Source organism: Episyrphus balteatus, chromosome 2 (genome assembly GCF_945859705.1).
Source record: "Episyrphus balteatus chromosome 2, idEpiBalt1.1, whole genome shotgun sequence".
Classification (NCBI taxonomy): domain Eukaryota; kingdom Metazoa; phylum Arthropoda; class Insecta; order Diptera; family Syrphidae; genus Episyrphus; species Episyrphus balteatus.
The window spans coordinates 70,839,134-70,851,610 of NC_079135.1; the positions used below are offsets into that span (position 1 = coordinate 70,839,134).

Below are 12,477 nucleotides of genomic sequence, written 5' to 3' on the forward strand. Positions count from 1 at the left end.
ATGAAAAGCTCCACCTCACAAATAAATAAACGATTTTTCGATTTAAAAAAAAGTGAATTTTCAAAGTGATTTTGGTGAAAAATTTTGATATGGACATCGAATGACATTAAATGATATAAAAAAAATAATTGTACCTATATGCAACTCTATTTTTTCATACAGAGGGGTTAAAAAATTTGCACTTTTTTCGTTGTTTTTTTTCAACATTAGTGTTTTTAAAATAGCGGAACACGTCACAAAATTGCATAAACTATACATTATAGAACTGCAATATATGTAGAACAAACTTGCATTTCAGAAGTTTGCCCAAGTTTGCACCCCGAAAATAAAGACCCCTTGAAAAAAAAACTCCTCAAAAGCGACCCTTACTTATAGATTTTTATAAATATTATTTTATTGAGAAAATTTCTCCAGGGATACCTCTAAAAATATGTAAAAATAATAGTGTTCCAAATTTCAAAAGAATCGGTGCAGTAGTTTTGAAGTTATGAGGAGCACCGGCGTTGAAAACATTAGTTATGGGGATAACGATTTAAAGTTTTGAACTCTGGACTAAAAGACTAAAACGTTCCTAAGGGTAGTATTAAAATACTTATAACTTGGTCAATTTGGCTCCAAGAGACCTACGATTTGAACACAATATTCTTGAGGTATAAAACAATTTAACCCCTTGTAGCCCCATGTGACATTTCTGTAACAAACCGAAAAAGATTGCATAAAAGCTCTACAAACTATTTTTTTTTCTTTTGAAGCTTCTAATATTATAATCTTTAAGTATTGCTTTATCGAAATAGTACTTCAAATTTCTAATAAATAGCACCAATAGTTTTTAATTGACAGTTAATGTTGAAAGTTGGGCTTTTTTTGAAAATAAGCAAATTTGTATAAAAACTACGAAATTCAGAAAAAAAATAGTTTTTGTTAGTAAACCCCACGGGGTTTTATTTTTGGATTTTAGGAAAGTGCCTAAAAATTAATATTAGATAGTTTTTTGCTTGAATTTTTGAATTTTTATATAAAAATAAAAATTAAACTTTTTTTTACTCCCAAAATATCGAAATAACTAAGTAAATAATGACTTTATTGAATTTTTAAAAAATACGTGTTTTATTAAAGATAAAGGCCAATCGATTGACTTATTAATTTTTAAATTTACGACCTTGGGTTACAAAAGGTTAATGCAAATAAAAAAAAAAAAGGGTTTCCCGGCAAAAAAGTAGGATTCAGTTTTTTTTGTTATTCTTAGGAACTTTAATATTTATTAGAATGAAGTCTTTAGTATTTGACTAAAAACTACTAGGTCATTAACTAATGGTATAATTATGTCCATAATATTGCAAAATTTTATACAAAATCAATTAAAAAACGTAAACATTTTTTTTTTTCAAAATTTCATCTTTAAAACTTAATTTCTCAAAATCTATTTGGTGAAACAACTTAAGTCAAAAAATTAAACAAAGAATAGATTACTAACTTTAATATAGCACAGAATTGTACGTGCATTTTCTGATTTTTTATATTTTTTTTCTTCCGGCTAATCCAGGAGTAAGAGGGTTAGCACTTAAGTGGCTTTTACTGTAACAAGAAAATGAAAATTTTTCCTTCGGAATAACTTTTTGGTCATTTGGTACCTTTTTGATGTGGGAAATGTGCCTAAATATTTTTGGCCAGGTTTTAGACCACTGTGGGCCGTTAAAATTTTCTGCTTGTTAGTCAGTCGTATGGTACTTCACTTTATTTCTAACTGTTATTGCTGTTTTTTTTTGCCAATCCGTCCCTTGTGCCCCCCCCAGAAAAAAATCCTGGATCCGCCCCTGTAAAGTAGTATAACATTTAGATATTGCATCTAGTAGACAATTTCGTATCTCCTTATTAATATTCCATAAAAACTTTTTTGTATAGCCTCTTTAAAAAAAAGTACTTACTAAAGCGCTGTCGTTAAATTATAAAAAAAAATTAATTTTATCTTTGGGCTGCAAACTTTGAACTCTAGACCGCTGCTGTTAGTCACCTGGAGTGGTAATCAATTTTCAAACTATAAGAAAATGCTAAGCAAGTTATCTATTTTTAGTAGGATATAAATTTTTTACGTTTGAATCAGTTTAAAATTTCGTGTTTTGTCCGCCTGAATTGACTAAATTCCCCTATGTGCAACCCCCGTTTGCATGCGAACGAATGCCACTTTTCTTAAGTGGATGTTAATCAAAAATTACTTAAAAATTACACTTGGTGGTAGCACCTTCAACATGTTGTTGTTGTTCAAAGATTGTAATGGAATTGACGGAATAAATAGCAGCTTAATTGGAAGTATGGAAACATACGAAAATGAAACTTAAGTGGATTTCATTCTTACTGTGTGAGACCAAAGACCAATTTCAAAGTTGGGTTATTGAACTTGCTATTTACAATTGACTTAAAATTAATTAATTTCTTTTGGAGTATTAGCCGATGTAGTGTGAAATTGAACACGACCGACTCAGTTGGTATTGCCATGTTCAAAGGAGAGATCCTGAGAACCCCGTCAAAAAAGCAATATCATATAACGTTCCAACACGAAATAAAAAGAAAGGTAGGCCTAAAAACTCCTGGTACAAGCAAATGCAAAAACACCAGCATTCAGTTGGCCTCAGAAACGGAACAATACAAAACCGGGAGGCTTGCCGCCGATTTCTGAGGTCAACCCGGCGAACCCCACAGGCGGATCACTAGTGTGAAGCAGTAACGTGGGAAGGTTATGATCCCCTCGACATCGAGATCATAACAGCGCCGAGAAAAAGGAAGAAGAAGCCGATGTAGTGCCCCGGGCCAGGAACTCCCCAACGGATGCCAGGGCCTCTGAAGAAATTATGTAGTCAAGAAACCTGTAGATACATATGACATATTATATAGGTAAATAAAATATAATTCAGCAACCAGTTCTCCAAGAAACTTTTGTATTTCACTTTTGAATAGAGCCTAAAAAGAAGAATTTTCTTTTAAAGTCTCACTCGATGGATTTTGAGGAAATATTTAAAAATTAATTTTTTTTCAGCAAGGGGAACTCTTTGAGTTTTTTCGAAGTCTGAAAAAAAAATTAATTTGATAGGTCTGTTCACTGTAAACTTATATCTTTAAAACAAAATACTTGATTTGAGACTTTGGTTCTGCTTCCGAATGAAAAGAAAACAAAAATATTTATATTGCAAGTAATTCCGGAATCAGACAGACCTTCAAGAAACATTTGGTTTACAGTTATGACCATTCTTTTGTCTCACTTGATTAATAGAAAAAAAAATGTCTTGTCCCGGATCACCGGCTCGGCTGCTGCTCAACGTAGGTACGCCTCTGGTTTTAGCTTAATCCTTTGAATCAGCTCATTACTTTGGAAACTGAAGTTAAGTTTCTTCAAAATGGCTGTGGTACCTATGTGCACTGAATTCGAATCAGGGCTACCTTCGTTAATTTTAAGAAAGAGGCCAAAAAAAGGGATTTCAATAAAAAAGTGGCATCTGTTAATAAGGGTTCAAAATAAAATAAAATTCATGATAGAGTTGCCCGAAATCGATGATATACTTTAACTCGCTAAAAATTCTGAAAATGTTTTTAAATACAAATAAAATTCAATTCTGTAGGTGGTATATCGTATATCTGCATTTAAGAGTAGAGTTAAGGCTCTCAAAATAACGACGACACTGATTTTTCCGTCGACGTTCTGTCCTCTGTTTTTTGTCGTCAACGTTCAGTTGTGGAATTTTAATTGCAACAAACCAAAAAGCACTGTTATTGGCATTTTTGTTAGGATACCTTTAAATTAAGAGTGACTATTAAAAATGGATAAAAATACTTTTGTCATTTCTCAGAAACTAAAAAAAAAACGAAATTCGAGTTTTCACCTGTTTTCCTAGCCCGGTTCAAAGGGTTAATTCTTTGTTCACTTTACTTTAGCATTTTATCACAAAACCAATCCTGAGCACGCCCACGCACACATTTCTCTGAACCACAAAAATGTGAATGGATATGAACAATCATAGAAAACGAAACCACGCCTTAAAGCCCAAAGAGTCAGCAATTAAAACACACTTCTTGAGTAAGAAAACCTTCAGCCCTAATAGCGCATGCCGATAAATATCCGACTTTCATTTTCCACCCTATGTTTATCTTGTTAAACTATGAAGTCAGTCCTTTCTGCATCCGTATTCTATGAGTTCATAAATTACGAAAAGGTTCAAACGTTCACAGTTCGCTATCAACCCTTAGTGGTATCAAGGTCCAGGTAGATTATTAACACAATAAAAGTAAGTATTCAAATAAGGGAACATCATTATCATATTCACTCTTGAGTCGGTCCTTGTTCGATTTGTTTATACCATTACTATAGCTGAAATGGGACCAATAAAATACATTTTTAAGGATTGAATACAATCCTCCCTTAATTGATCTATGATTTGAGTAAAAAAAGCTATGCATATTAGACTGGGCCAAAAAAATAAAATATTTTTATTATTTAGAGCCAATTTTTCAATCTTCTAATAAACAGTCAGTTAACTGTTCGACGAATAAAGTTATTAGGCTCATAAACAATCAGATAAAAACATTGAATTTTTCAATCAAGAATAATTTATTCTACAGAATAACAAAAAAAAATTGTCAAATTCAAAAATATTTAAAATTAAACGTCATTATTATTCATGGTTGTTTTTGTTTTTTTGTGTTCCACTGTATTTTTTTCAAAATTATTTCAAAACAGCTTATACAACTGACACAATATTTTTGTTCAGATTATTCCTTAGAATAATTTTTATTCGTCTCTGAAAGAAGCAGATAGTTTTATTCTTAGGAATAAGCTATATCTGCCTGTTGAAAAATTGATTTTTTCTCTATCCTTAGGAATAAGTACTACCTGACTGTTTAACTGACTATTGAAAAATTGGCCCTTAGAAAAATAAAACCACGACAGATTCTTATAGGAAATTTAATTCTCTACAAAAAAGGTCTCTTAGTAATTTTCCCTAAATTGAGTTCTGAAGAAGTTATTCACGATTTAAAAATTGATTTTTCAATTTTTTTCTCGATTTTTTTTTTTCATCATCCTGAACAAGATTTTCGAAGTAACTTTCAAAAAAAAAAAATATTTTATTTTTTTGGCCCAGTCTAATGCATATCCTTGATTGGTTGATTAAATAGAAGATAGCTTCTGTCTTCAATTGTTTCAACGTATACATACAATTTAAAGGGGTTTCAGCTGAGGTATTGAGTCTGTAGAGAGTCGACTTTTTTGGTGTCAAATAAGACTTCCAGTCCCGATTGGAAATAAGCTAGGTGTCGTTTAACCCTAGCTCAAGTAAAATATTGGTAGGTATTCGAGCATTTATTTTTCGTGATAAGGTATAGCAAATTCCCTCCCAAGACATATCAATATCATTTTGAAGTCCAGAAATGATTTCTATTATTCGGTTTAAATACCGTCAGCGGTCAGGGTCGAAAGGCACTTACAGTGTTGTGACTTGATTCTCAAGGTTAAAAGGCGGACTCGCAAATTCTAGAAAATACAAACAAAATTCAAAATTTTGAACAAAAGGTGCCAGAAAAGACTGAAGGGAAAATCTCTTATTAAAAAAAATTAAAATAGAAACAAATAATTGATGATGATAAGAAATTAAAAGGCCAAATATATGATTTGCTTTTAAGATTTAAGATAACCGTTAGATGTTGGAGATAGCTTCAAATTATACGGGTAGGTAGTACCTACGGTACCTACCTAATATTTTCCCATGACCTTAAATATATTTCAGAATCGAAAAAAGAGCAAAGTATGAGAGAATACAACTTTCAAAAATATTTGCTGATAAAATTCATGTTTTCGTGTTTTTTTTTTTTTCAAAAAATATCAAAGATGAATCTTTTGAAAAATATATAAGGCAAAGAATACCAAATGAAAAATTGTATACTATACATTTCTTTTTCATCATATTTTTTTTTATTCTGACAGGAACGGCATAATGTAAAGAGGGGCAACTACGCAGTTCTTACTGATAAAGATGTTGGATTTTTTGAATCTGTTGTTGGATCAAATCACACTGTGAAAGAAAAAGACGAACTTCAATCATACAACGTGGATTTCTTGAGGAGTGTTAGAGGTATTTTTAAACTGTGCTAAAATTTTATTTTTAACATAACACTAAACATTTTAAAATAGATAAAAAGGGAAACTTCTTATACTCATACAAATATTTTATTTAGGATGCAGTAGGTATTGAAGAGAGGTTTATCTTTATTCTGTGTATAAATCGTAGTTTGTTATTGTTTGGTTTCAATATCTCGAGAGCGACTTTTTGCATAGAAAATTTGGCAGGAGCTTTGTGATTTAATTTAATATATATTTAAGTAGGTATACCCACGGTTGCCACTTCAAAAAAAAATTTGTGACCAAGAATGTAAATAAAAATGACCAAACACAACTAAAAATGACAAAAATAATTTGTTTCTGCTAACTTTTAACTGTGCCCTTAATTATGAAAGTGGACTAAGTCACTCCTAAAAATGGCATCAAATCTAGCCTAAAAATAATTATTATTTAAGGGGTAAAGTTTATTTGAAAGCGAAATTGCAGCAAATAGACTTCTTTATTGCTCCTCTAGTGATTTCATAAAAGAAATATAATTAAATCGTTATAAGAAAATTATTATGTAAGTTTTTCTTCAAACAATGCAAAAAGTGACTTAGTCCACTTTCATAATCATAGGCACATACTAAAGACAAAATTATATAAAAAATATACCTAAGGGACATTAAAACAGTAACCATAAATGGAGGGCTCACAGCTATAACTGACCAATTAAAAAAAAAAATTCAAATCTAGTACCAAAACTTACGCAAGGTTTAAGATCTGTCATTAGTTTGGTCAAAAAGTGTTTCGTTTCAAATTGTCATATGTTGAAAAAAAAAATTTACCCTTGCCATTTTTTTTGTTGGTTCACTTCAGCTCTTAGCCCTGAAAATATCAGACCTTGCTTAAAATCTTGTAGAGTTGTTTATGAAAATGGTCCTCATTTTTCGGGTTAAAGTTTTGCAACGGAACATTGTCTAAATAGCATTACCTGTAGAAAAATACCCGAATTTTATCCCTTTTCAGGAAAAATTGAAATTGGGAAAATTATCTATAAATTTGAAACTGAAAGTTCCGAAATGGAGATCATTGATGTTGCAAAATGTTTAAAGATAAAATTGATTATTTTAGATTTCTCAGCTTTTTTAACTCGCTGCTCGCTAAAGCGAGCTTCAGCAACTTTTTTCTACATTTTCTCCTCATTGACTGAACTAAATAGAAACCAGGGCGGAGATTCTGTATGGCGAAAACGAACAATCGTTTTCGTTTGTGCGAACGGTTTGATTCATATAACTTGAAAAACGAAAGAATTTGTTCTGTATCTGTCGCAAATTTTCTTTCGTTTTTCAAAACCGAATGAACGTTTTCGTTTCGTTTTTTATAGAATCTACCCCCAGATTTCTTTCGAAGAAAAAAATAACAAAAATAATAAAAAATTATTTTCATTTTTTCCCCAAATAAAAAAAAATTAAAAATTCTCAGGAAAAATTTTATTAAGCAAGAAAATGTAATTTGGTGTTTTCAAGGGGTCAGTAGTTTATGAGAACATAATATGTTAAGTTTATCTTAAAACGAGTTCAAAGCAAAAATTGAATGAGCTGGTGTGAAATCCCCGTACCTAACGAAATTTAAAAAAATGTTTAACAATAAATTTGACATGTTAGTAAAAAATTGTTGTTATACATTGTGCTAAAGTGAATTTGAAATTTTAATCAAATCATAATTCGTTTAAGAAATGCCTGAGTTAAAAATCTTTAAGTGCGTGAGTCCGCACGAAATCATGAGATTTTGAGAAAGTTTTGAAGAACAGGTTATAAACTACAATTTTTATCATGTTAGATGTTATCACAAAAGTACAAGCAGTTTTTATTTGAAAGCACAAGCCGTATTGAAGTGAACCTCACGAAAACACAGCAATAATTAAATCTATCGATGAAACTAATCATCAAGTCCGAGTGTCCACTGCAGAAACAATACATAGTACACAAAAGTTGGAGTTCACCCATCCAGCGCCAGCTTCTTAGCTTCGCATTGTAGGTTTTTGCACTGTTTCGTATCTTTCAACCTTGATAGTAGGTAGATTATGTACGTACAATTGTACAGTGCGCTTCACATGATTAGACGTATACGGTATACCATTCTTCAAGCAAGAAAACGGAGTTCAGAAAAGACAGTCCGACCTCCGACCGAGAAAAACGGGGTTGCACTCACACACTTGCAACTTTTTGTGTATGAACACAAAGTCAAAGGAAAATCGTGGTGAACAAGTGAGAAAAGGAAAACGAAAGTAGGAAAGACAAAGACAACAAGACAAGGTATAATGCGTCATTTTGTTATTATTTGTCGTTTGTTGCAGTATCTCGTCGGTGGTCGGGTCGTGCGTCGTGCTCGTTCTTAAACTAAATACATTGTTTTATTAATATGGAAAATTTTATTTCAAAAAATGGTATGAATTGCTTAACGTGCTTCTGCGATTTTATAATTAATAATTTATCATTTTGTTGTTTTTCAAGGAGTTCAATAATGATACGCTAGCTGAGAATTTTCACCCTAACCTAAACTTCCGACAATGCACAACAGCTACAATATTCTTCAATGATGCAAATTCTCCAGCAGCTGTATCAACGAATACAATAAAATAAAATTTTGTGTTGAAGCCTGGTACGCTGCTCGCGCTAAATTTTAGCTCCCATACAAATTATCGAAAATTTTTAGCCGAGATAAAATGGATCCCATACAAGTTATCGATAACTTGTATGGGAATTTTATCTCAGCTAAATTTTAGCGCGAGCAGCGTACCAGGCTTAGAAAAAAAAAAAAAACAATAAAAAAATTTAAGAAAAAGAAAATAATTCGTGTTTTGTTTTGTTTGCAAATGCTTCCAAATGTCAAGCGCCTTTTTTTTCCATTCGGCTCCGTTTTCTCGGAATGGAGGTTTTCACCTCACCAATACATATGCAATCGACTTCGCGGTGATTATAATTTCCATACTAATTTGAGCCGCCTTCGGAACCGTTACTGAGCCGAAGTCGTACTCAGCTCCGCCTGAGGCGGAGCGGATTCGGACCGAGGTCGGACTTGTTTGCTTGAATTGAAGGGCAATTGTTTTTTTTGTAGGTGTGTGCAAGAATAACAAAAAAATTTTATTTATAAGAATGGTTTATTTAATTAATATGTTAAAAGCTAACATTAGTTATTTAGTTCTCAATAAAAAAAACAAAAACAAATAGTGGATGAGTGGAAGTTAACGGTACTTTTTTCTCCTTCTTGTCTCTGATGTCTGATGTAAGAAAAAGACCAATTTTTACTTGCGATATAGGTACTATATATCAAGTTATGCATTCTTACAAAAAAAAAAGCTGAGACATTACGATGGTAGAGAATGCCAAAAAAGTGGGTCCCGGAAGTCCGTCTGTCTGTAAACGAAGCTACAGCCTAAACGGATAGACCGATTGATGTCAAACTTGGTATGTAGCATTATTTGGCGACTCTCCAGAGGGGTTTTTGGAATTAATTTTTTTGGACCAAAAATATCGGTACTTGTCATATACCAATTTTAGTAAAATTGAAATATCTCAAAAACGGCTCCAACGATTTTGTTTAAAAAATTCAAATGTTAGTTTTAAGCTAAGGTCTATCTTTTTAATGAAAACAATTTTTTTTGAAAATCATTATGAACGGTACCTGCCATAGATTCGTTTTTTTTTCAAATTCGATTATCTCCGATTCAACGAAACTCTTAGTTAAGAAGCATTTATATAATTTAAATATAAACCAAAAATTAAATTTTCAAAAAAATAATTTTTGGGATTTAAAAAAAAAAGTTAAAAATTTTTTTTTTTGAAAAATCAAATTTTCGAAAACGGGATATTGAATTTTTTTTTAATTTTGTTTTTAGATGCTGATTAGTGATTTCTACAAAATGGCATACCAATTTTATTTTAAAACTTTTTTTCCAAAAAATTATTTATAAAAAATTAGTTATTTAAAAAACGGCTCTAACGATTTTGAAAATTTTTTTTCTAAAAATGCATCTTAATATATCAATCAAAACTGCATAATTGTTTTGGAGGGCAATTTGATTTCAGATTTTATTTTTTTAAAAAACGAATTTTATTTTTTTTTTTCAAATTTCTATATAAAAAGTCTTAAAAATTTAAGCAACTTTAACTCTAAGAGCAAGTTCGTGCGACCCAGTCGTGCATTTTATTTTTATTCACATGATAACATGATTAGACGCACACCTAATTTAGTTAAATAGGCGTAATCTACTGCGTTGATTCGATTAAATTTGGAAGTTTAGGCCGTGTGTGAATTGCATTAAATAGTTAACCCCGTGTAACATTTTTGACGCTATTGAGGTGAATAAAAATATCAGCTTTATGGCTTATTGTTTAATATTTTTCTCTGCCTCTTTTCTGCCATGATACTCCTTTTTAATAAAAAAAAAAAACAAAACCATCTGCAAAATAAAATTAACCTAAATTTAACCAGGTCCCAGAGCCCATTAAATTTTTAACAGCTGAACATTTTTATTTCACCTCAATAGTGTCAAAAATTTTACACGGGGTTAACTATTTAAAGCAGTGTGTGAATTGGCCTTAAGCATCAAGAAATTATTTTTTAGTGATTTTAATTCAAAATGGGTAAAAGAACATTCTGAGCGCGAAACAAAAAGGGAAAAATGAAGAAATCTATTTCAAAGGTTTTTCCATAAGCACCATTGCCAAAAAAGGACGAAGTGACCCTTTCGATTGGAATTATTTAAAAAACAAAGTCTCCTAGTTTTTACATTTTAAACTTCAAGGGAGAAGCTTAAACACCTCAGTAAAAAATAAAAAAAAAATAAAATATCCGAGCAAAATTAAAGGAAAAACTGGGATAGCGGCCAGCACCACTATTACTAGCCTTATTGTGTTCAGGGCACTTTAGGATATGCACTGTGTCGTACTAGTTTTTGAGGTTTTCTCTCTAATATTGAGTTTTAGGATGATCTTATTAATGAAACGGGTGGGGAAGTTTTTAAACAAAATATTTACAGTGACTTACATTTTTATTTTTTACTATTTTTAATACTACTATTTTATTACTATTTTTATTTTGTATTCGAAGGCGACAGTCAACTCGTTTTAAAACCTGGCTCCGTCGAAGAAGTCTCAACAATTCTCAAATACTGCAATGATAATAAAATTGCCGTATGTCCGCAAGGAGGAAATACCGGTCTAGTTGGAGGATCAGTTCCAGTTTGTGATGAAATTGTTCTTTCACTTCAACGTTTGAATAAGGTTATAAGTATTGATGAAGTAACTGGCATCGCAGTCTGTGAAGCTGGTTGCATTTTGGATACTCTGGAAAATCATGCCAGAGAAGTAGGTTTGGTAGTGCCAATAGATTTGGGAGCAAAACAAAGTTGTCATGTTGGTGGAAATCTGTCAACTAATGCAGGTGGTCTTCGTGTGCTGAGATACGGAAATCTTCATGGTTCATGCTTAGGTGTTGAAGCAGTAAGTCGTGTTTTAAAACTGTTCATTGAGTTAAGTACCTACACAAGCTTTTTTCAAAATTAAGGTTTTAGCGAATGGACAAGTTCTAGACTTGATGTCAGACTTCAAGAAAGATAACACCGGATATCATCTCAAACATTTGTTCATTGGTTCGGAAGGAACTTTGGGTATAATAACCAAGCTAGCACTACTTTGCCCGCCAGCACCAAAAGCTGTACACGTGGCATTCTTAGGTAAATTTACAACTTGTTGGTTCACATTGAGTTGAATGAATTAATAACCAATTCTTATATTTGCAGGAATTTCATCATTTGACGATGTTCTAAAGACGTTTGTTGCAGCTAAAAGACATTTGGGTGAAATACTTTCTTCATGTGAAATGCTAGATGCAGCCTCTTTAGCAGCAAGTTTGGAACATTTTGATGCAAAGTATGTATGACAATGACATCAATTAGAATGGGTGTATGAAATGAGTGTGTAAAAGTTTCATAATTCTAAACTATTATGTTCATACATTTCATTTGATAAAAACAAAATAATATTTAGCAGTCCACCATTTAAAAAAAATAGAGATTAGTTTTGTTTGAATTATATTTAAGAACTTTTAGAAAAATGGAAAAAGAAGAGTTTGTTTTTACAGAAGTTGAAAAAGGTAACAACGTTTCCGGAGCTCTTGAAATTAGCCTTTTGAAATTTCTATAAAATTTTGCAAAGGGTCTTTTAAATAATGTTTGGAGTTTTCAGTCATTACCTTAAAAGAAAGATAAATTTAATCCAATGTTAAATGTTAATCTTAAATCTGTATAATCTGTACCGTTAGTATTTTTAACGAAATAAAATAAAATTTGATTCTGAAAATAATTTCGGTGGGGCAGCTCTCCAAGTCCC

General features: G+C 31.5%; 1 protein-coding gene across 5 annotated transcripts in view; it reads left to right on the forward strand.

The window, feature by feature from the left end:
* The window catches only part of LOC129912166 (D-2-hydroxyglutarate dehydrogenase, mitochondrial), a 99,736-nt gene that overhangs the window by 74,764 nt on the left and 12,495 nt on the right, over positions 1-12,477 (forward strand). For all 5 annotated transcript variants that reach the window (XM_055990305.1, XM_055990300.1, XM_055990304.1 and 2 more), the window contains exons 3-6: positions 5,969-6,116; positions 11,198-11,589; positions 11,654-11,822; positions 11,889-12,018. In XM_055990305.1, coding sequence (XP_055846280.1) covers positions 5,969-6,116; positions 11,198-11,589; positions 11,654-11,822; positions 11,889-12,018 — 839 coding nt within the window. The remainder of the gene's footprint in view (positions 1-5,968; positions 6,117-11,197; positions 11,590-11,653; positions 11,823-11,888; positions 12,019-12,477) is intronic.